Below are 25,546 nucleotides of genomic sequence, written 5' to 3'. Positions count from 1 at the left end.
CTCTCTGCAGTAAGTTTGTCGAGTCTGGGTCTGATTACGATCTTGGCGGATGGGATACTCTTGTCACAAAGGTGATGGTTATTCCATCACAAATGTGACGGATATTCCGTCCGATGTATTACAAGTTACATAGGATATAATGGAATTGTAATTTGGTGGGCGGGTTATCGGTCACGTTTGTGACGGAGTCCCTGTCTGCCCTTTCCGTTGCAGCCTCTTTCTTTGTGGGTAGAGGTGCCCGGTTTGGCTATTGTTGACAGTAGGGCTAACATGCCCTAAGTCGAAACCTGGCTCAGTAGCAGGGTTGTTCTGCAGGCGTAATCTTTGCTCCCACAAATGGAAAGCAGTCCATGTTTTAATTCGATCCTGAGGACTCTCTGAAGCTCTCCAAAATGGCGATAAGTGAATGAAACTCGGTCAAGTGAGGGCAGTTCTACGGCAAGCATGAGGCCTCTTCATTCCTTGTGAGTTTTATGAAAGCCTGACATTGCCTGGGGAGCGATGGAAGGCTGGTAGACCTGTGCCGCGGGCCGGACGACGGCTAGCATGTTGTCACATCTTTAATTAGCGCTTTTTTTCCTGTGGTTCAGCGCTCCAGGGTGGTCAGGGTATAGTGTAGAGCTGTACAAAACCCCAAAATGAATAAATGATAAGTGCATCATGTTGCAGCGGTCTGTCTCTGCATTCATTGGCTGCTCTTTAAGCCTAGTGGCCATGTTTGCTAAAAATAGAACAGGTCTTGTTCAGATGCTGGGGACAAGCCATTGTAATTCTATTTATATAGCACTTACCACCCCGACGAGGCGTTGGAATGCTTTACGGCGAATAGAATGCTACTCCAGAGCCTAAGGTTGATGATTAATCAAGCGGTTACTGTGATTAGTGATGTGCTCTCAAAACAAATGCATGCATCTCCTCCAGTTACTTTGTGATTATATTAATTATCAGGTACTTGTGATCATTAGTGGAGGCCATGTGGTTTCAGGTAAATGGTTGGTGATGTAGATAGATTACTGCCAGTCGGGTGTAGCCATTAGCGGGGGTTATTTGTTTCCAGGTGAATGGTTAAGAAGGTAGAATATATTAATACTAGTAGATTTAGTCATTAGTATGGGGGAAATGTGGTTGTAGGTGACTGACTGATGAGGTAGATAGATTATAATAATTCCAGGTAGGTGTAGTCATTAGCGGGCCTATGTGTTTCCAGGTGAATGGTTGAGGTAGGTAGGTAGAGTATATTAGTACCAGGTAGGTGTGATCATTAGTGGGGACATGTGGTTTCAGGTGAATGGTTGGTGAGATAGATAGATTATATTAATTCCAGTTAGGTGTAGTCATTAGCGGGGGCCATGTGGTTTCAGGCGAATGGTTGAGGTAGACAGATTATAATAGTACCAGATAGGTGTAGTCATAAGTGGGGTCCCTGCGGTTTCAGGTGAATGGTTGGTGAGATAGATAGAGTATATTAATTACAGCTAGGTCATAAGTGGGGTCCATATGGTTTCAGGTGAATGGTTGGTGAGATAGATAGATTATATTAATTACAGCTAGGTCATAAGTGGTGTCCCTGTGGTTTCAGGTGAATGGTTGATGAGATAGATAGATTATATTAATTACAGTTAGGTCATAAGTGGGGTCCCTGTGGTTTCAGGTGAATGGTTGGTGAGATAGATAGATTATATTAATTACAGTTAGCTCATAAGTGGTGTCCCTGTGGTTTCAGGTGAATGGTTGGTGAGATAGATCGATTATATTAATTACAGTTAGGTCATAAGTGGGGTCCCTGTGGTTTCAGGTGAATGGTTGGTGAGATAGATCGATTATATTAATTACAGTTAGGTCATAAGTGGGGTCCCTGTGGTTTCAGGCGAATGGTTGGTGAGATAGATAGATTATATTAATTACAGTTAGGTCATAAGTGGGGTCCCTGTGGTTTCAGGCGAATGGTTGGTGAGATAGATAGATTATATTAATTACAGTTAGGTCATAAGTGGGGTCCCTGTGGTTTCAGGTGAATGGTGGGTGAGATAGATAGATTATATTAATTACAGTTAGGTCATAAGTGGGGTCCCTGTGGTTTCAGGTGAATGGTTGATGAGATAGATAGATTATATTAATTACAGTTAGGTCATAAGTGGGGTCCCTGTGGTTTCAGGTGAATGGTTGGTGAGATAGATAGATTATATTAATTACAGTTAGGTCATAAGTGGGGTCCCTGTGGTTTCAGGTGAATGGTGGGTGAGATAGATAGATTATATTAATTACAGTTAGGTCATAAGTGGGGTCCCTGTGGTTTCAGGTGAATGGTTGGTGAGATAGATAGATTATATTAATTACAGTTAGGTCATAAGTGGGGTCCCTGTGGTTTCAGGTGAATGGTTGGTGAGATAGATAGATTATATTAATTACAGTTAGGTCATAAGTGGGGTCCCTGTGGTTTCAGGTGAATGGTTGGTGAGATAGATAGATTATATTAATTACAGTTAGGTCATAAGTGGGGTCCATGTGGTTTCAGGTGAATGGTGGGTGTAATAGATTACATTGACAGCAGGTAGGTGTAGTCATTAGCGGGGGCTGTGTGGTTTCATGTGAATGGCCGGAGAGGTCGATAGATTATATTAATAGCAGTGTGATCATTAATGGGGTCCATGTGGTTGCGGGTGATTGGTTGGTCATGTAGATGGATTATTTTACTACCAGTTATGTGTGATCATTAATGGGAGTTATGTGGCTTCAGGTGAATGGCTGGTGTGGTAGACCGACTGGCTGAGAACAGGTAATGGTAGGCTACAGGGATAGGGTTTAAAGAGCCGAGCACTACGAGCCGAGAAACTACGCTACGGACTCTCATGGACTTCTTTACTTTTTCTTTTGTCCTGGCCGCCATTTTGCTGCTGCTGTCGGCTGCTTTTCTCTGGACCCTGACACGCCATCTTGTCCATTCCCTCGTCCTTTACCCTTTTCCTTCGTTTCCCCCTTGACGATCCTCAAATGTTTCTTCCCTTTTCTGATTTGCCTTTTCTCCATACTCTTGTATCCCTCCCACCCTCCCTTGGTGCTGTGACTGCGTCCCGCCCACCCCACTTAATGGAACTCTGCTCTTCTGTTTTTCTTATTATTTTTTTGGGGGTCTTGACCTGAGAAAATCTACTATGTGTATATAGATGTATATAGAGATAACTCTAATCACTAGTATATTCAGTAGACCTTTGTACTCTCTACCATTCCTATGTGACTCTTGGAGTATATCCATTTGTATCTCTTCCTTGAGTGACTTTACTATTTTTACATTTGCAATTTTTCTTTCTGTTTGTATCTTTTCCTTGTGTGACTTTACATCTTGTACATTTGCAATTTTTTCTGTTTGTATCTTTTATGTAACGCATGTAATCCTAAGTCCTTATGTTTTGCAACTGGTTCTAATGTAAAGCGATCTGACATCTTCGGGTAAAGTTTGCGCTATATAAAATCGCATTAAATAAATAAATAAATGTTCTCTTCAATCAAAAAAGAAAGATATCGAGAACGGAAACCCTACCATGAAGTTGGTGCCTCTGACGTCTCTGTGGTCTCTCCCTACACAGGTGTGTTTCTGATCCCGTATTTGCTGATTGTCTTTGTGGGAGGAATTCCAGTCTTTTTCTTGGAGATTGCGCTGGGCCAGTTCATGAAGCAGGGAGGAATCGCGGCATGGAATATCGCGCCCCTCTTCAAAGGTAAGCGACCCTCTTCCCCACGCACGAACCTCCGAGGACGATGTTGGTTCTCCTGGTTGTTATCATCATTCTTCAGTGTTTAAGCCTTTCAACCAGTTGGTGAACCCAAGTCAAGCCTTTGCAGTGCAGGAGTTGAAGGGATTACAGCAAAGTTGCCCAAAAGTCCACCTCTTCGATGGGGTTGAATCATTAATATCCTACATGGGGAAGTGTCACCCAGAAAGGACCACCCGTTCCACTTGGATCAAAGACCTCTCCAGTCCCACCTGGGCCAAAAAGGGCCTGGTCTGGTTCTCATTGGATATAAAGGACTTTGCATGTCCATCTGGACTAGAAAGAGGCTGACTGTTCCCCTATAGCAGAGCACCCTGCCCCTACGGCCCCGCCTTACTCAAACAGGAGCTTTCCTTAGTAGTGAGTGGGTCATCAGTCACGCCCACCCCTTGAGCTCCTCCGCGCTCTAAACTTCACATTGTTCTTCAAGAGCAGGACCCAGCCTCCCAGTTTTCAGTTAGCCAAGGACAGTCCCTCGCCACTTCCGGGCAGCTGCTCTTAGGCTAACAGAGCACTACTCCAGTACTGACCAGCGCCTGGACTTGTGAATGGTCATCATTTCCATATCCGACCCAAGCCTTAGACTCCAAAGAGATACTCTCCAAGATGGAGACTGGTTTTAGACAAGTTTCTGCAGCAACAGTTTGAGGACAAATGTGGAGATGCTATTTTCTTTTTAATTTGAGTCTCTTCTGAAGTTTCTAAAATGCCCCTAACACTGCCCAGCTACCGTAGCACTAATGTTCAGTTCAGTGTGGCGCACAGCAGCATGTTCAACTCTGGCTGTACTTCACATGTGGTCATGCATGATGACTGGGTGAACTAGAGTGTTGTGGTGGTGCCTGGTGGTAAATTGGGCTAGGTGTTTATAATGCATGTGGCAGCGCAGAATATTTGGAATAATGGTGTGGGCTACGTGTGGTGCAGGATATGTTAGACTAGAGGTTAACGTGGTGCTGCAGGATAGATGGGGCTAGCAGCGTAGGGGTAGATGTGATGGTGCAGGATAGATACGGCTAGCAGTGAAGAAGTAGATGTGGCGGTGCACATAAATGGGGCTAGCAGCGTAGGGGTAGATGTGATGGTGCAGGATAGATATGGCTAGCAGTGAAGAAGTAGATGTGGCGGTGCACATAAATGGGGCTAGCAGCGTAGGGGTAGATGTGATGGTGCAGGATAGATATGGCTAGCAGTGAAGAAGTAGATGTGGCGGTGCACATAAATGGGGCTAGCAGCGTAGGGGTAGATGTGATGGTGCAGGATAGATACGGCTAGCAGTGAAGAAGTAGATAAGACGGTGCACATAAATGGGGCTAGCAGCGTAGGGGTAGATGTGATGGTGCAGGATAGATACGGCTAGCAGTGAAGAAGTAGATGTGGCGGTGCACATAAATGGGGCTAGCAGCGTAGGGGTAGATGTGATGGTGCAGGATAGATACGGCTAGCAGTGAAGAAGTAGATAAGACGGTGCACATAAATGGGGCTAGCAGCGTAGGGGTAGATGTGATGGTGCAGGATAGATACGGCTAGCAGTGAAGAAGTAGATGTGGCGGTGCACATAAATGGGGCTAGCAGCGTAGGGGTAGATGTGATGGTGCAGGATAGATACGGCTAGCAGTGAAGAAGTAGATAAGACGGTGCACATAAATGGGGCTAGCAGCGTAGGGGTAGATGTGATGGTGCAGGATAGATACGGCTAGCAGTGAAGAAGTAGATGTGGCGGTGCACAGAAATGGGGCTAGCAACGTAGGGGTAGATGTGATGGTGCAGGATAGATATGGTTAGCAGTGAAGAAGTAGATGTGGCGGTGCACAGAAATGGGGCTAGCAGCATAGGGGTAGATGTGATGGTGCAGGATAGATATGGTTAGCAGTGAAGAAGTAGATGTGGCGGTGCACAGAAATGGGGCTAGCAACGTAGGGGTAGATGTGGTGGTGCAGGATAGATACGGCTAGCAGTGAAGAAGTAGATGTGGCGGTGCACAGAAATGGGGCTAGCAACGTAGGGGTAGATGTGATGGTGCAGGATAGATATGGTTAGCAGTGAAGAAGTAGATGTGGCGGTGCACAGAAATGGGGCTAGCAACGTAGGGGTAGATGTGATGGTGCAGGATAGATACGGCTAGCAGTGAAGAAGTAGATGTGGCGGTGCACAGAAATGGGGCTAGCAACGTAGGGGTAGATGTGATGGTGCAGGATAGATATGGTTAGCAGTGAAGAAGTAGATGTGGCGGTGCACAGAAATGGGGCTAGCAACGTAGGGGTAGATGTGATGGTGCAGGATAGATATGGTTAGCAGTGAAGAAGTAGATGTGGCGGTGCACAGAAATGGGGCTAGCAACGTAGGGGTAGATGTGATGGTGCAGGATAGATATGGTTAGCAGTGAAGAAGTAGATGTGGCGGTGCACAGAAATGGGGCTAGCAACGTAGGGGTAGATGTGATGGTGCAGGATAGATATGGTTAGCAGTGAAGAAGTAGATGTGGCGGTGCACAGAAATGGGGCTAGCAACGTAGGGGTAGATGTGATGGTGCAGGATAGATATGGCTAGCAGTGTAGAGGTAGATGCAGTGGTGGTTCACTATAGATAGGCTTAGCAGTGTAGAGGGATGTGTGGTAGTAGTGGTGCAGGATGGAAGGGGCTAGCAGTGTACAGGGCTGTCTGGTGCTGCAGGATAGATGGGGCTAGCAGTGTAGAGGTAGATGTGATGGTGCAGGATAGATACGGCTAGCAGTGTAGAGATAGATGCAGTGGTGGTTCACTATAGATAGGCTTAGCAGTGTAGACGGATGTGTGGTAGAAGTGGTGCAGGATGGAAGGGGCTAGCAGTGTAGAGGTAAATGTGGTGGTCTAAAGTTAGATGATGTGGCACAGGATAGGTTGGAATAGAGGAGTAGAACTAAATGTGGTGATGCAACATAGAATAAGTTTGACTAGCTATAGGTAGATGTGGTTGTGCAGGATTCGGTGAACTAGCGGTGGAGTGGTGGATATGGTGACGCAGAATAGGTTGAACTAAGTTTGTGGAAGTGAATGGGGCACAGGAAAGGTTGGACTAGCAGTGTTGAGGTAGATGTTGTGATGCTATGTGTATAGATGGATGTGGTGGTGTAGGATAGGCTTGTGTGCGTAGTTTAAAGGTGGATGTGGCGGTGCAGGGTAGGCTGGACTAGCAGTGTACAGGTAGATGTTGCGATTCAGGGTAGGTAGGACTGAGGTTGTAGAAGTTCATGTAGATGTGGTCCAGGATAGGTTGGTCCAGGCTGGCAGGGGCAGATGGTGCATGCATCTTTGCATTACAGATGTAGAAGTAGCAGGAGTTCTGTGGAGACTGACATTTGCTGGAGAAGTCCTGTATCCTTGTGGGTACTCTGGTGTGGATTGGACACTGCCTTGTAGAGACCGGTTGAGATGGAACATTGTTTTTCCCGGCAGGCCTTGGCTTCTCGTCGATGGTGATAGTTTTCTTCTGCAACACCTACTACATCATGATCCTCGTCTGGGGACTCTACTACCTGGTGCACTCCTTCACCAACACGCTGCCGTGGGCCACTTGTGGCCACCCCTGGAACAGCCCGGAGTGCACTGAAGTCTTCCGCCTGGACCAGTGCCGCAACAGCTCACTTGGCAATGCCACCAGCGTCTTCAACATCAGCTGCGAGGCGCTGGAGAAGAAGCGCTCGCCCGTCATCGAGTTCTGGGAGTGAGTATCCTGCTCTTTAACACTGCATTCTGGCCCTAGGAGACTTGCAGGATGTTTTATTTTTATTTTTTATTTACTTGAGTTTTCTATAACGCTGGCTAGACCCGGAGTTATCAGATCGCTTTACATGAGGAGAGGTACATAGGTTTCAAGTTACACATTGTTACAGAAGGTACATCAATTACAAGGAACATCCGTTGGTTCAAGGCGTGTAGAGGGTAGTCTTAGACTGATGTAAAGCATTTCTCAGGATCCACTTTATCCTAGAAAATTAAAGCTCCCTTAGCCATGTGATCCTCAATTTGAATATACACCACTTGCTCAAAGGGCTAAAATGATTGAGCCATTGTTCCTCCATGGAGAAGGGGGTGAGTGTGTCCTCCCACCCCCACCCTATTCATGATATTTGTAGAATGCAGACGTAGCCACATGTGGTGCGGAGTGTTTCACTTTCTGCAAGCTGGAGTGACAGGGATCCGTTGAGGGGAGAGGCCTTTAGGCATCAAGTCTTAGAAGGACTAAACTAGCATACCTTCATCCATGGGAATGTTGCAGTTCTTCTTACATGTAGTACAGGTGGGATACTAGCACTGATGATGTCAACTGAATGGTCTCTAGGTGCGGTTATCATAACCAGCAGCAAACATGCTACATGGAGAGATGACCGACTGAAGCCCTTGTGGGTGTAGTCATACACAATGACCCTCTGTTGCACCGGGTGGAAGTGTCTGCAGGGCATATTGTTGGTGCAGTGGAGAGGATTGTAGAGCAGCCCATGGAAGGTGGCATTGCTGGGATGTTTGTAGAGCATGGAGCACCTTCTTGCTCTTAGTGCTCTAGATAGGTGCTGTAGTTTTATCATTTGTATAGTTGGAAAACGACACAATGTCCATGGAATGGTGATCGCATTAGTTACAACCCATTGCAGAATTTTCCAGTTGTGTTCCTAACTAGGTAGGACCACTGACAGCACTTCCTATGTGTTGGTTTTAGGATTTGAATGACAACTTTCCATCTCCTCTTATTGTTTGCAATGATGTTATTAGCCTTGCCTGTTAGAGAATTTGCCCAATGTCGCCTCTAACTGGACCATTGCATGCCTCTAGTTATGCAGGCATCATTTTATTTTGGGAAGGGTGGTGTGACCAGACTGGAGACTCATGGCATGCTCTGTTTTGACTGTGCAGGAACAAAGTGCTGCAGATCTCGGGGGGCTTGAGCGAGCCGGGCGACCTCAACTGGCAGATGATCCTGTGCCTACTGGTCACTTGGGTGATCGTCTACTTCTGCATCTGGAAAGGGGTGAAGTCCACGGGAAAGGTAAAGCCATCCTTGACTATCCGACTCTGGTTCCATTCTGTGATGAGCCTGATGAAGAGCATGGGCAGCACCTTGGAGGCAACACATTAGCATCCCGGCAGCTAGTAAACGTTGCTCAGGGTATTGTAGATGTGATCAGTAGCGGCTGCTATGGGACAGTGGTAGTGTGGCGGCAAAGTAAAAAAAGTAAAGGAAAACAAATTAAACTTACCTGCTGGCTGCTGCTTCTCCTCCATCCTCCTCTTCTTCCATTCACACAGAAACAGGAAGCACCCAGGCTTCCAGAGTCCCCTAGCCATCAGCAGCGTCGTGATTGGTCTGAGCGCCTTTGTTCGGTGCTCAGATGGGGACCGGGAGTCTGGGCATGTTCTCCATGAAGTCTTTGCATTACAGCCGGTGGAGAACATGCCAAGAGCACATGATGGTTTGACTGGCCCAAGACGGCCGGCCAAACCGGCATGTGCACTTAGAAAGTAAAGTGTCTACCACTCCTCCCCCTGCTCTGTCGGCCGTCCAGCCCACCCTACAGAGAAGCACTGAAAAATAAAATTATAATAACATGCTGTTATTGTCATTTTATTTTTCCTGTGGAGCGATGCTCCCCCGCCTTAGCGGAGGAGCGGCGCCTGGACGTGATTCAGGTTGCACAGGTTATTGAGTCTGGCATTTGCATTCCACGAGTTGTCTTTGACGAATCCCTTTCTTATGGTAGATTTTTAAAGCTGACGTTCTGCGGAATGTGTGGGAGTAACTAATGGCATCGTGCTGTTCTTGTGTACCCTGGGGACAGAAATTTAAGCATCTTTCAGTCTTGCTTGAAGTTGAAAACAAGTAACTTTTCAATGCAGTCATAGAGGGCCCAATTCACAGAGGCTCTGCCCTCGTGGCGGCTCTGCCCTCGTGGCGGCTCTGCCCTCGTGGCGGCGCCTCTGCCCTCGTGGAGGAGCCTATGCCCTCGTGGCGGCGTCTCTGCCCTCGTGGTGGCGGCTCTGCCCTCGTGGTGGCGGCTCTGCCCTCGTGGCGGCGGCTCTGCCCTCGTGGCGGCGTCTCTGCCCTCGTGGCGGCGTCTCTGCCCTCGTGGCGGCGTCTCTGCCCTCGTGGCGGCAGCTCTGCCCTCTTGGCGGCAGCTCTGCCCTCTTGGTGGTGGCTCTGCCCTCTTGGCGGCAGCTCTGCCCTCTTGGTGGTGGCTCTGGCCGTGTGGCGGCGCCTCTGCCCTTGTGGCAGCACCCCTGCCCTCGTGGAGGAGCCTCTGCCCTAGTGGTGGCGCCTCTGCCTTCGTGGCGAAGCCGCTACCCTCGTGGCGGCGCCTCTGCCCTCGTGGCGGGGCTGCTACCCTCGTGGCGGTGCCTCTGCCCTCGTGGAGGGGCCGCTACCCTCATGGTGGTGCCTCTGCCCTCGTGGCGGCAGCTCTACACAGCGCCCTGCATAGAGTGTGCAGTGCGGAGAGTCCGCCATGCTATATAGAGACTATTTATAAAACAAGAAGAATCCATAAAGTTATGGGTTGACGATGTCCCTACTGTGGTTGGGAGCACGTCTGATGTCTTTAGGTACCCCTCACACACCAACAGGCCCCTTGGTGTCATGCTTCATCATCGGGGTCATCGTATCCCTCTACGGGATACGGCGTGCTGCGACCAGCGAGTACGCGGGAGCACTCTTATGGCTATGTGTGGTGTATAGTGAGGGTTGTTTTTATCATATAGTGAGTGAGTGTGGTGGTGGGGTTGGGATAGTGAGTGGAAATTAAAAAGGACCTGACTCGTGGGTAGACTCAAAAACTTTAATGGTTCCCCGAGTTGGTACTATTAAAAAGATATAAGAGGAAGAGCGTAGTATTATGTGCGCTGCCTCTTAGTGTGTGTCAACATGTTTCGATGTAAGAACATCTTCTTCAGGACAGGGTTACACAAAATCCCCACCTTACTCACGTTTTTCTAATATGTGTATATACAAAAAAGTGATATTTATTAGTGAAGGTCTATTATTGTACCTAAACTTTTAGCCGCTATTTTGCAGACCTGTAGAGAGAAAGGATAAAAAAAAAATTCTGGTAGTCCTTGCTTTCAAAAAAGACCATGGGTTAAATACATCCGTGGTATTGGTCATGCAGAAAAAGTGTGGTTTTCAAAATGTTGAAAAATAATCATGGCACGAAAGTGTTTACTCTACACAACAATTTTTAACGTGCCTATTGTGAAAAATACTATTTCAAAAGTATTCGAAAAATATTCGAAAAAAGAGGACACATACAAAACGAACACACATACAACATAAAGCACACACTCTAGATTCGGGCCATGTTTGGTGCCACGTGAATTTTCCAATGGTGGTAAGGTAACTGTGATGTAAACAGTAAAACGGCTGAAACATACTGTAAAAAATGGGAGTTCATTGCACCATGAGACCGTGTCTAACGTAGGGGTTATCCGGGCTTCCTTGCTGCCTGTGAACAGGAAAAATGGACAAGATATATACATCCTGCTGTTTATATTTTTGGTACTTACAATGTGGTCTGGAAATGTCCGTTTCATTTAGTTACTCACGGGTCTATGAGGAGAATCCCTCTTCGCTGCCCCTTACGCCGGCTCCGCTGTGTCTAAGAGTGTGTCTTTGACGAGCCCTTTTATGTGCTGGGTACACGCCCAGGTTTTTGTTAATTAGCGGCCGGTGTGCAGGTGTTTAGTCAATTAGCCGCCGGGGACCCCATATTTGGTCCACCGGTGATTTGCCTGTTAATTGGTGAGAGGCCGTGCGGGTGTCTTACGCGCATGCGCGTGGAAGTAGCCTTCCCCGTGTCTACCGAGAGAGTGCGTCTCGGTTTTGCGCATGCGCATCGCATCAAAACGGGATGAGTTGTTTAATGTTTCTGTTGCTCAGTGAAACTTCGTCATGACGCAATTACTTTCATTCGTTTCTCTAATTTACTATATATTAATGGGGCAGGAGAGCTGGCAGTGGGGTTTTTTGTTTAAAGCATCCCGGCCCCTGTTGTTCATGTTGCTCTGCGCATGCTCGCCACATCGAGCTCATATTCCTTCTTTTCTATCATTTCCCTGTGTATTAAGCGAGCAAGGGGGTCGGTAACCTATTACAGCACGGTCCCATGGTGGATATAACACTAGATGTGTATATCTTAGATGTCGATGTCCTGCTAGAGGTATCTCAATGTAAACTCAGATTCTTAATTGCCCCCATGGTATGTCATCATTGAGGCCTGATATATGGGTCCCCAAACGGAACACCCAACGTTGCTCCTTCTCAAAAAGGCCATGTTCTGAGGGCAACTGTTCAATTATGGTCCAGTGGATGTCATTGACACAGTGTCCCATCTCCAGGAAGTGATTGGCCATTTTGGTGGTGCTTTTCTTGCACCGTATATTGCTCTTATGTTCATTGAGTCTTGTTTTTATTGCTCTCGTTGTCATGCCAATGTATTCCAGACGGCAGGGGCACGTAATCATGTAGACAACGTTTTTGCTGTTGCAGTTTGTCAACCTTCTCTGGTCCCATTTCGTGCCATTGGTGAAGGTAAGTTGTTTACTCCTTTTTGTCAGGTGACAGCTAGCACAGTTGCCACATGGGAAATTACCCTGTGTCCCATGTACAGAAGGTTGGTGTTGTGGAGAAATTCTGGGGCGTGTATGTACAAGGATGTCCTTAAGGTTCTTCCCGCGTCTGTGGGAGAACATTGGTTTTTCTATCTCCAACTCACCGCAATTCAGGATGCGCCAATGTTTGTTCACTATTTTTGACACCTCATTTGAATGGGTGTTATATGTAGTGATACATATTGGCCTGGTTTGTTTCTCACTGGTTACCACCTTGTTTTCAAGGAGAGCCTCTCTGTTGTTGTTCTTCGCTCTCTTCATTGCTGTGTTAATTACTCTGTCCGGGTACTTCCTAGCTTGCAGTTTCATTTTTAGGTCCTTGGCCTGTGATTTGTAGCTGTCCATTTGTGTGCAGTTCCTCCTAAGCCTCAGGAACTGACCATAGGGGAGGTTCATCCTGAGGTGTTGCGGATGAAAACTGTCATACTGAAGTAGACAATTCCTGGCCGTGGGTTTAAAATGTGTTGTAGTTTCCAAACCTCCATTCCGATGGTAGATGTTGAGGTCAAGAAAAACCAGTTCCTCTTTAGAAACTGAATGGGTGAATTTCAGGAAGCGATCTTGTGTGTTTAGCCATTCCATGAAACTGGTCACTGTCTCTGTCGCCTTCCCAGATGATGAAAATGTCATCGATGTATCGCTTCCAGGTGAGTATATTGCCTCTGTAGGGGTTCCGTGGAGTCAGGATTTTGTTGGTTTCCATATGGTGCACATACAGCCCCGCCAGACTCGGCGCAAATGTGCTTCCCATGCTCGTGCCATGGCTTTGGAGGTAGATGGTGCCATTAAACTCGAAAAAGTTCTTAGTCAGAGCTAGTGCAATGCACTCCATTACCACTCCTCTTGGAGTGTGGTACCGCCAGCTTGCACTGTACAGAACATCCTCAATTATGGCCAGGGTTTCGTCATGGGGGAGGCTGGTGTACAAGCTCTCCACATCCAGGCTGAGTAGTAGTTGGTGGTTTGGATCAAATGGTAGGTCTTGGAGTAATTGTAAGACAGCTTTTGTCTCTTTCAGATAGGTGTCTGTGGCCTGAATTAGAGGTCGTAAGAATGCGTCTGAGAATTTCGAGAGTGGTTCGAGAATCGAACCGATACCCGAGACAATGGGTCTCCCGGGTGGGTTGTCTATGTTTTTGTGGATTTTGGGTATGCAGTAAAACTGGGGTGTCCGTGGATGGCTCTGTATTAAGAATTCAGATTCTTTTTTGGACAGCCAGTCATGTGTCACAGCCTCTTCAATCATTCCACCAATGGTTCTCCTTAGGGATTCGGTTGGGTCTTGGGCAAGTACAGTGTAATTGCGTCTGTCTGATAGAAGTCTCAGGCATTCCTGGTTGTATGCCACTGTTGTTAGCATGACAATTGCTCCGCCCTTATCGGCGGGTTTTATGGTTATGGCCTGGTTTTCGGTCAATTCACGTATTGCCAATTGTTCCTCTTTGCTGGTATTATGGAAAACTGGTCGTACTGTGGAATTCAAATTCTTCAGGTCGTTCATTACCGCCTTTTCGAAGGTTAATACTTCGATGGGTAGCAGGGCATCAGGTGGTGTGAAAGATGATAAGGGTCTCAAACCCATGTCTGTCTCTGGGATACTTTCTTTGTCCTTAAAGAAAACCTGTAATTTAATTTTTCGTAGAAATTCTTGTAATTCCGCGTGTAGTTTAAAAGAATCCAATTTGTTAGTAGGGACGAAACTCAGTCCTTTGTTCAGTACAGCCCTTTGTGTTGTTGTTAGTTCCCATGGTGTAATGTTTACTACTAGGTCCCTCTGGAACTGGTTGAGGGGTTCGATAGTGCCCCTGTCATGCTCCTCGTGTTCACCCTCGGGTCCTCTTGGTTGGGGTCTTGCCACATCACTTTGTTGCCTTTTCTGTTTCGCCCTCTGTTGGTGCCCCGGCGGGTGCCTAAAAAAGGCTGATTGCTGTAAAAATTTGGGTCATACTCAGGCATCCATGGTTGGTACATCGGACCGAACGGGCCTTGACCATAGTTGAATGGCGGGAAAGGTGTTGGTGCTGTGAAAGGAGGCTGGAACGGTTGTGCCTGATAACCCCGCCAACCTCTCTGTCTCGGATAAGTTTGGCCTTGACGTCTTTGGTAACCTCTTTGCCGCTGGTTGTTGCGGGTGCTTGAGCTAGAAGAACTGCTGTCTGAGCCATCGCTATCATGGTCACTGTTGGCGTTGCTTTTGTTGTAGTCGTCTTTTGTATACGGGTAGGCTGTCTCTGGAGTGAAGCGATCTTTGTCTTTACCCAGTTTCTTGAATTTACTTTGTTTTAGCGTGGCCTCGAAATCTGCCATTTGTTGGTTCAGTTCTTCCAGCCTTTTTTTGAGTTCTGCTGGTTTTATGTATGCCTTCAGCTGGACCTCAATTTTTTGTATGTCCACTTTTAGCTCTTGTGTTATTCTAGTGGCAGTTTTCACTATGAGGACCAGCCAGTCCCGTGTGCAATGCCACGAGATCAATGACCACTCCTTTTTGAAAATTTTATCATTTTGAAAGATGAACGGTTCATTTTTGACTAGTAGGCCCTGTGGTGCTATCTTGTTTCTTAGATACTGAGTCATCAAGAGGCCATGTAATGCTGCCCTTATCTGTGATTTCCTTAAGTTGACCAATTCATCCCAGTCAACAGTGCTGGGCCCAGGGTCTGTGTTGCTTAATCCTTCAAAAGGGTTGAGGGCCGCCAGAATTGCGTCCACATCCTCCTCGCCAAATGTGAGACCGTGTTCTGAATCCATGGTTGTCTAATCAAAGGTGTGCTAAGTGTGTACGATGTGATGTATGTATGTGCCTCTTGGGGGTAGGGGAACTCCCGCAGCTGTGCGCTGCCTATAACAAGATTTTTAACAAAGGAAGGAGAGAGAGAGTATATGGATTCGTTCTCCCTAGGTAACGTTTATAAAACAAGAAGAATCCATAAAGTTATGGGTTGACGATGTCCCTACTGTGGTTGGGAGCACGTCTGATGTCTTTAGGTACCCCTCACACACCAACAGGCCCCTTGGTGTCATGGTTCATCATCGGGGTCATCGTATCCCTCTACGGGATACGGCGTGCTGCGACCAGCGAGTACGCGGGAGCACTCTTATGGCTATGTGTGGTGTATAGTGAGGGTTGTTTTTATCATATAGTGAGTGAGTGTGGTGGTGGGGTTGGGATAGTGAGTGGAAATTAAAAAGGACCTGACTCGTGGGTAGACTCAAAAACTTTAATGGTTCCCAGAGTTGGTACTATTAAAAAGATATAAGAGGAAGAGCGTAGTATTATGTGCGCTGCCTCTTAGTGTGTGTCAACATGTTTCGATGTAAGAACATCTTCTTCAGGACAGGGTTACACAAAATCCCCACCTTACTCACGTTTTTCTAATTTGTGTATATACAAAAAAGTGATATTTATTAGTGAAGGTCTATTATTGTACCTAAACTTTTAGCCGCTATTTTGCAGACCTGTAGAGAGAAAGGATAAAAAGAAAATTCTGGTAGTCCTTGCTTTCAAAAAAGACCATGGGTTAAATACATCCGTGGTATTGGTCATGCAGAAAAAGTGTGGTTTTCAAAATGTTGAAAAATAATCATGGCACGAAAGTGTTTACTCTACACAACAATTTTTAACGTGCCTATTGTGAAAAATACTATTTCAAAAGTATTCGAAAAATATTCGAAAAAAGAGGACACATACAAAACGAACACACATACAACATAAAGCACACACTCTAGATTCGGGCCATGTTTGGTGCCACGTGAATTTTCCAATGGTGGTAAGGTAACTGTAATGTAAACAGTAAAACGGCTGAAACATACTGTAAAAAATGGGAGTTCATTGCTCCATGAGACCGTGTCTAACGTAGGGGTTACCCGGGCTTCCTTGCTGCCTGTGAACAGGAAAAATGGACAAGATATATACATCCTGCTGTTTATATTATATTTTTGGTACTTACAATGTGGTCTGGAAATGTCCGTTTCATTTAGTTACTCACGGGTCTATGAGGAGAATCCCTCTTCGCTGCCCTCCCCTCCCCTATGGTCAGTTCCTGAGGCTTAGGAGGAACTGCACACAAATGGACAGCTACAAATCACAGGCCAAGAACCTAAAAATGAAACTGCAAGCTAGGAAGTACCCGGACAGAGTAATTAACACAGCAATGAAGAGAGCGTAGAACAACAACAGAGTAATTAACACAGCAATGAAGAGAGCGAAGAACAACAACAGAGAGGCTCTCCTTGAAAACAAGGTGGTAACCAGTGAGAAACAAACCAGGCCAATATGTATCACTACATATAACACCCATTCAAATGAGGTGTCAAAAATAGTGAACAAACATTGGCGCATCCTGAATTGCGGTGAGTTGGAGATAGAAAAACCAATGTTCTCCCACAGACGCGGGAAGAACCTTAAGGACATCCTTGTACATACACGCCCCAGAATTTCTCCACAACACCAACCTTCTGTACATGGGACACAGGGTAATTTGTATACCAATGAAAGGACACAGTTCCTAAAGTGGGGTGCAAAAAGTCACCCAAACTTAAGGGTGCAAGAAAAGTCACCCATACATTTAAAAAGAAAAAAGTACAAAGGAAAGAAAGGTAAATCTTAGGTAAGGATACCCACTGGTGAGGGGAAAGAAACCTTTGTCCTCTGTTGCCCTCACACACCCCAAGGGATGTCATGCTTCATCATCGGGCAGTTGCTCCTCGTAGGGCCGGCGCTGCAATTCCCTACGGGCCCCCGAAGGGACACTTTGTCGGAGATCTTTTATAGGACTGCCGGATGGTGCATGGGGGTGTGCAGGGAGTGGGTTCAATGAGGGTAAAGAATAAAAGGAAGTGCGTGCAAAAATGAGATAAAAAGGGTCAACATGCAGCGACATTGTAACTGTTGTACCCTAGGCAGTCCGAAAACCGCAGAAATAAAATTGCCCCAAAGGCACACTATGCCCGGGTGACAAAAGGTCATAGGTCGACATGTTTCGCGCTTGTCTCGCCCATATAGGGTCGTTTGCGCTTCTTCAGGACCAAAGTGATTCAAATAAGTGAAGTGAAGTGCACGTGGATAATGTCTATAAAATAAAATACCCTCTGTCTCAATCAGGGTGGAACAGCAATATGTTTACCCTCAATGTGGCAACGGCTGTATGTTGGAGACCACTCGTGATTGAATACCTAGCCATGCTGAGGCAGTTCATAAAGATGCAAGCGTAATATACGCCCGCCGGTGGCCGGAGAGTTAATGCATGGACTGCCACCGTCGGTAATTTCCCATGTGGCAACTGTGCTAGCTGTCACCTGACAAAAAGGAGTAAACAACTTACCTTCACCAATGGCACGAAATGGGACCAGAGAAGGTTGACAAACTGCAACAGCAAAAACGTTGTCTACATGATTACGTGCCCCTGCCGTCTGGAATACATTGGCATGACAACGAGAGCAATAAAAACAAGACTCAATGAACATAAGAGCAATATACGGTGCAAGAAAAGCACCACCAAAATGGCCAATCACTTCCTGGAGATGGGACACTGTGTCAATGACATCCACTGGACCCTAATTGAACAGTTGCCCTCAGAACATGGCCTTTTTGAGAAGGAGCAACGTTGGGTGTTCCGTTTGGGGACCCATATATCAGGCCTCAATGATGACATACCATGGGGGCAATTAAGAATCTGAGTTTACATTGAGATACCTCTAGCAGGACATCGACATCTAAGATATACACATCTAGTGTTATATCCACCATGGGACCGTGCTGTAATAGGTTACCGACCCCCTTGCTCGCTTAATACACAGGGAAATGATAGAAAAGAATGAATATGAGCTCGATGTGGCGAGCATGCGCAGAGCAACATGAACAACAGGGGCCGGGATGCTTTAAACAAAAAACCCCACTGCCAGCTCTCCTGCCCCATTAATATATAGTAAATTAGAGAAACGAATGAAAGTAATTGCGTCATGACGAAGTTTCACTGAGCAACAGAAACATTAAACAACTCATCCCGTTTTGATGCGATGCGCATGCGCAAAACCGAGACGCACTCTCTCGGTAGACACGGGGAAGGCTACTTCCACGCGCATGCGCGTAAGACACCCGCACGGCCTCTCACCAATTAACAGGCAAATCACCGGTGGACCAAATATGGGGTCCCCGGCGGCTAATTGACTAAACACCTGCACACCGGCCGCTAATTAACAAAAACCTGGGCGTGTACCCAGCACATAAAAGGGCTCGTCAAAGACACACTCTTAGACACAGCGGGCAGCAAAGAGGGATTCTCCTCATAGACCCGTGCGTAACTAAATGAAACGGACATTTCCAGACCACATTGTAAGTACCAAAAATATAAACAGCAGGATGTATATATCTTGTCCATTTTTCCTGTTCACAGGCAGCAAGGAAGCCCGGGTAACCCCTACGTTAGACACGGTCTCATGGAGCAATGAACTCCCATTTTTTACAGTATGTTTCAGCCGTTTTACTGTTTACATCACAGTTACCTTACCACCATTGGAAAATTCACGTGGCACCAAACATGGCCCGAATCTAGAGTGTGTGCTTTATGTTGTATGTGTGTTCGTTTTGTATGTGTCCTCTTTTTTCGAATATTTTTCGAATACTTTTGAAATAGTATTTTTCACAATAGGCACGTTAAAAATTGTTGTGTAGAGTAAACACTTTCGTGCCATGATTATTTTTCAACATTTTGAAAACCACACTTTTTCTGCATGACCAATACCACGGATGTATTTAACCCATGGTCTTTTTTGAAAGCAAGGACTACCAGAATTTTTTTTTTATCCTTTCTCTCTACAGGTCTGCAAAATAGCGGCTAAAAGTTTAGGTACAATAATAGACCTTCACTAATAAATATCACTTTTTTGTATATACACAAATTAGAAAAACGTGAGTAAGGTGGGGATTTTGTGTAACCCTGTCCTGAAGAAGATGTTCTTACATCGAAACATGTTGACACACACTAAGAGGCAGCGCACATAATACTACGCTCTTCCTCTTATATCTTTTTAATAGTACCAACTCGGGGAACCATTAAAGTTTTTGAGTCTACCCACGAGTCAGGTCCTTTTTAATTTCCACTCACTATCCCAACCCCACCACCACACTCACTCACTATATGATAAAAACAACCCTCACTATACACCACACATAGCCATAAGAGTGCTCCCGCGTACTCGCTGGTCGCAGCACGCCGTATCCCGTAGAGGGATACAATGACCCCGATGATGAAGCATGACACCAAGGGGCCTGTTGGTGTGTGAGGGGTACCTAAAGACATCAGACGTGCTCCCAACCACAGTAGGGACATTGTCAACCCATAACTTTATGGATTCTTCTTGTTTTATAAACGTTACCTAGGGAGAACAAATCCATATACTCTCTCTCTCCTTCCTTTGTTAAAAATCTTTATATAGAGACTATGCCGTGACTGCAGAGCCTCTGACAAGACTGGGATATTCTTTGTGAACTGAGCTCTAGATCTGTTTGAGAGCCTTTCCTCTGGAAATTGATGCTGAACTTTAGTTTTTTGCTGGATTTGCTGCTTGCCTAACTCTAGACGCCATGAGTGCTTGGCCTCTAGAGCAGAAGCTCGGCTATAAGCTTTGGCTATATATTTTCAAGAGTCCTACAGGTGAGCACCCTATTCATTTTCTTGGAGCGGACCAACATAGACCGTTCCCCAATGGGGATGTCCTTGAGCATGAATTGGAGAGCAGGCGAGTTTCACACTTGTTGCCTCTGGGCACTGTCTCAGGGTGACGGGAGGTCCCTGTTTCATGTCACGAATCCTATGCGACAGAAAGATCTGATGTCACTGAGCAGGCTCCACAGTTCAGGTGAGATTCTCCGCCCCATGCCGTGAAGAGAGGAGATGAGACGTTTAAGTGGTAGTTTTTGAAAAGGTTCTATAGTGCGGTTGAGATCTGATATCACATACTTGAGTGTCTACAGGGTAGGTTATCCAACCTTTTGATCTAATTGAGAAGGTGATACAGATGAGGGAAAGCTTCATTCCCGCTCTTTGACCGATGCCCACCTGGTCCTTCCTTTGGGCTCCCCATATACATTGGTGGAATCTTTAGATCACTTGAGCTCCAGTTCATTCGTGAGGAGCCAATCCCCTTGGTCAAGAGCGATCCCTGTCTCTGGAACGAAGCTTGCTCTGAGACGCGCTGAAGGGTAAAGTAACAGGATCTGATGGTTTAGCATTAGAATCGTATTCAACTTTTGTCGCTTACTTTCCCAGCTAAATTAGTAAAGATGTACTCTGCTGTATGTAAAGTGGACCAACCACCCGATACAGCTGTCGTAGCCCTGATTGCCTCCATTCCAAACCGCACGCAAGCTCCCAGGAATAAGGTTTTAGACGCGATTGTCACTAATAACTTCAGATTATAAAATTCTTAGTGAAACACTAGCTTAGTCTCTTCTTACACCTTACTACATTGGTTCACAGAGATCCAAATGGATTAGATTCCAGATGCAACGCATCACTCTACATCAGACGGTTATCTACAATACCAGATGAGACACCCATGACCTTCAAGATGCGGTAGTATGATCAATTGGTTTGGAAAAACCTTTTGTCACCTTGAGCTGGACCTAACTATTTGCTGTGTTGTGGCACATAGGATGGGGCAGGGACTTCTTTTAATGGGTACCCCTATTCTGCTCTAACCCTCTGGCTAGATTTAAACCTGTGATATAATATCTACCGTGCATAAAATTTATCTAGCTGCCAGACAGGGATGTCCGCTATTGCAGATGCTGTTTGCGTCGCCGATGCAACCACTAGCTATCAAACTAAGAACAGGTGGTAGGGATTGCAGTATCCCCTTGGAGCAGGGTTCTCCAAAGTCCGCCCTGGAGGACCAGGAGCAGAAATACTAACCATCTATAAACGTTTGACCTAACTCTGTTGGGAAATTAGGACTGGAAATGTGGCTAATGGTGACGACAAAGGAATGGATGTTTCCAGGGAAACTGAATAAAACGCGTATTCCAGAAAATAGTCGCAGGCAAGAAGCACGCCTGTCACTCACTGTCACAATCACGCCGTCATTCACGCCTAGCAAATGAACAAGGAGAAATGTAGCGATTGTTGATTGAAAACCCCCGCAGACTGACCCAACAGCCACACTGCAGTGGTGGATCACAATGTGATTGACATTGTCCAAACATCCATTTCTCAAAAGAAATCAGATTGCAAATTAGCTGGAACTCTTCTGAAATAAAGGCACCGACTAAAACACACTCTGCATTCAGATCCTGTTTACAAACTCCTGACACAATAGGTTCCTCCAGGGACAGCGGAATGGATCTATCCGGCGTAAAATAGAATTTATACTGGGGTTCGCGGGAGGTGTGAAAATACAAGCAAGCAGTGTCCTCTCTCGGATGACCTTTTTGGGGTACTGTGAATGGTCCAGCCCTTTCATGAAATGACCCATTCTGTAGGCCAGTGAAGGTCGCAGGGTTCCCCTGAGACCCTTTTCACCACAATAGTAAGCCTACCATGTTTTCAAAGATTCATCTTTTTAAAGGCCTTGGGACTGTTTATTTCTGTACTATGGGGAGAAGTAGGGGGGCTAATGGATGTTCGCGTATACCCTTGAGGCATAAGCTGCATCGTCCCAAGTTTATTTGAAGTGAAAACTCCCTGTTGGTAGCAGTGGAACCATCAATGAATGAGGTGAGTGAATTTAGTGTCATTTGAGAAGCTGATTGTGGCAATGCTTTCAAATATGCATAAATGCCCAATTAAATGTTCTGATCACCCAGCTCCGCGTGCATGGCTCTTTGCCTTGGAACTTTTCCCATAATCCTATTTAGTGCTAAGCCTTCTGGGAAGTTCAAAGAAGTGAGTACACAATGTCCAGAAAAGGGCAATCCAATTTATTATGAAGATATCTGCAGAAACCCCATCAAGTTCAGGAAGCAACTGACATGGAATTTCCTCACAACACATTCCACAATAATAGCCACCCTACATTCTAGATCTCTGCATCACAACATAGATACAGAGTATAGCTAAAGAACACCACACTACATCACCCCCCTCACACAGTGTTACATCAACAAAGAACAAACGAGAACCCCTTAGTCCATAAGCAAAGTATTCCATATAATTAACACAGTTACTGTAAAGGATTGCACCAAACACAATATACATATATACAACCAAACTTACAAAGAGGATCTAAAACACATTCTTTACACAATCCTGTAGGCGAGGAGGCACTCTCCTTACACACTGGGGTCTGTCAATGTGCTCATGTTCATTTGGTGTCTCTCCCTGACCTGGAGCGTCTACCTCATTGGGATGGTACTTAGCCAAATGCAAAAAGAACAATTGATGGACAGAATGCAGAACAATGTCCTACGTTCACCCCAGTACAGAGATCTGGGCCTGAATCCATCGTTTTTTTGCTCAATTGTGTGCCTTTTGCTTTCTCGCCCTAAGTGCGCCAGGTATGTCCAGACGTGGGTCCTGGGCTCACTGTGCCACTGCAATCAAGCTATCCTGGCTGATGAGGGGTGAAACCCCGAAACCAGTCCTAAGATGCTTGTTTCCGATCCAGGGAGGACCCGGTTTGGCATTTCGGGCTGGACTGTTTCCATGAGGCACAGGGTCAAGACTGATTTGCATATGACCAGGTCTAAACTGGGGTGGCACAGTGAGCAAAAGAATGATGGATTTAACCCAGATCTCTTGACTGGGGGTGAATGTTTTGATTTGTTCTGCATTCTGTCCATCAATTGTGTGTCTTTTGCTTATAGTACTTACTACTTAGCCACCCTCTTCAAGTTCCAAATTCTTTAGTCACTTGTTTTCACAGCATTTTTTAACACCTTTATAACTTTTATTGGTTGACCAATCTTAGATTCTTTACCATCCTTCCTAGGAGACTTGATTTTCACCCAGTCACCCACATTCACCACTGTGTTTTTGACAGACTTCCTCATGTCATACCACTTCTACCGCTTCAACATTTTCTCTTTTTCCTTCTCCTTCCATCCTTCAGTTTTCCCAACTGGTCATCCACCACCTCCCCTTTCTCAGAAACCCACATGGGGATCACCTCAGTATTATGCATTCTGCCTTTGAATAACTGAAAGGGGGCTACCCCTGTTGAAGAATGCGAGATGAAGCGATACTCATGCACCTTTTGCCTCATTGCTGTTTCCCAGTTTGCACCCGACACAAAGGCTTGTTGTAAAGTTTCTTTCAGCACTTTTATAAACCTTTCCACCATATATTACTCTCTGGGTGGTACAGAGATGCTGCTCTACTTTTCTGAAACTCCTCAACCACACCAAAGGCGAGTTGCGCACTGTTGTCAAAAAGTAATGTCAAAGGATAGCCTTCTTTCTCAAAACATTCCATCAAGAAATTTTTGACCAATCTTGATTCAACGGAACTCACCGCCTTAATTTCAGGCCAGCGTGAAAACATGTCCACGCACACAAGCACATAACTATCATAGGTCTTTATCCATACCGGACCCAGAATGTTAAGGGCAATATCAGACTTGGGACCACTTGCCATGGGTTGTGTCCTACACTTCAGTACTTAATCACTGTGTGAGCACTTCACACAATTTCTTACCTCTCTCTCAATTCTCCAGTCCATTGCCACCCACCACTAGCATTCTCTGACCCTCTCCTTTGCTTTGGCAATGCCCTTGTGGCTAGGATGAGCACTATCAACTAACCTCTTTCAACGCCTACCTGGGGGGTAACTAGCTTGCTACCCCTCATCAGCAAACCATCCACAACACCCAACTCGTCTTTGACCTATCAGTGCCCTTTTACTTCACCACATTCTTTTTTCTCCCACCATCCCGTAGAAACCATCTTCATGACTCACTCTCACTGTCCCCCATTCTAGGTAGACAGTCTGCCAATACATTGTTGGCACCCGGCAAATAGGAAACCACAAACTCAAATTCTCGCAGGGCGACAACCCACTTGCGTATTTTGTGCAAATCAAAGTCTATACCCTTCCTCATAGACATGGAATTCACTCGCAGCACATTCAACATTAGCAACCACCCTATATTCTAGGTCTCTGCATCACAACATAGCTACAGAGTATAGTTACAGAACACCACACATTCCTTTGGCATTAAACTTAACATGCAATATTTCTTCCTCTGATGAAGAAATGGCCAGCTGTTACCTTTTTTCAAGGATTTTGCTTTAAATCCAAGATTAAGGAGAACCAAAAAGGTGAGAATTTACTGCCTGTTCTAATGCTGAGAACACTCCAGGCTTCTCTGAAAAGGAGAAGAAGTGGGGAAAAAAGGCCTTCTTCCACAATCCCAAACTTAGGTGAAGCTGTGGCTAGCTACAAGCTTGACGAAGAATCCCGGTGCAAGCAACGACTTGGATGGCTGTGCGGCTGATGTCCAATAAAGGCCATTTTCAAACTTTCTTTCATGGTACTGTGGCCTGATGTCATTCAAAAATGAAACAAGGCCTTCTTCGTTTGGTAAATGGCCTGATTGTTATACTTGAAGACACTGTGGGTAGGCATAAGGAGATGGGGGTCACACCCCTTGGTGTTTTCTTCGCAAACCATTCTCTCGAGGGGAACCTTGGAGAAACAGTGGTGTCCTTCTTATGGCCCCCATTCCATGCCACTATGGAGATGGAGCACACTGTGTGGGTCAAGAAAGGGACCCATTGCATGTCACTAAGCAAAATGCACAAGTCTGTATTCTAGCTTAATGAGCGTGTTCTACCGACCTGGCGAGATCCCCATTCCATAAATGCAAAAAAGGAAATATGCCTAACTGGGAAACTAGGGTACTTCCATATTAAAGAGTTGCAAAAAATATCTAAAATTAACATTGTGGATAACATTCACTCCTCTTAGTGTAGGATAATTGGTTGATAACATTAAGGTTTGCATGGTGAATGCCTTATCTTTCTCACATACATTTTATTCTTAGGAGGACAGAATCCACCCCAGTTGTAGAGCAAACAAGCATAAACATATAGGCAAAGTTACAAGACATATATTTCACCAGTTTACTAAATACATATATACGTTTTTTAATATAAAAAATTATATAACCAACGAAATATTTAAAAATGCAAAGTTGAATACAACCAT

The 25,546-nt window shown here is 45.7% G+C and overlaps 1 protein-coding gene across 2 annotated transcripts in view; it reads left to right on the top strand.

The window, feature by feature from the left end:
• The window catches only part of LOC144782448 (sodium- and chloride-dependent creatine transporter 1-like), a 338,796-nt gene that overhangs the window by 195,265 nt on the left and 117,985 nt on the right, over positions 1 to 25,546 (top strand). For both annotated transcript variants that reach the window (XM_078661813.1, XM_078661814.1), the window contains exons 3-5: positions 3,585 to 3,716; positions 7,206 to 7,473; positions 8,661 to 8,793. In XM_078661813.1, the coding sequence (XP_078517939.1) occupies positions 3,585 to 3,716; positions 7,206 to 7,473; positions 8,661 to 8,793 (533 nt within the window). The remainder of the gene's footprint in view (positions 1 to 3,584; positions 3,717 to 7,205; positions 7,474 to 8,660; positions 8,794 to 25,546) is intronic.

The sequence above is a fragment of the Lissotriton helveticus genome, chromosome 9 (assembly GCF_964261635.1).
Source record: "Lissotriton helveticus chromosome 9, aLisHel1.1, whole genome shotgun sequence".
In the NCBI taxonomy this organism is placed as follows: domain Eukaryota; kingdom Metazoa; phylum Chordata; class Amphibia; order Caudata; family Salamandridae; genus Lissotriton; species Lissotriton helveticus.
Note: the sequence above shows the minus strand (reverse complement) of the source record. Positions and strands in the feature narration are given on the sequence as shown.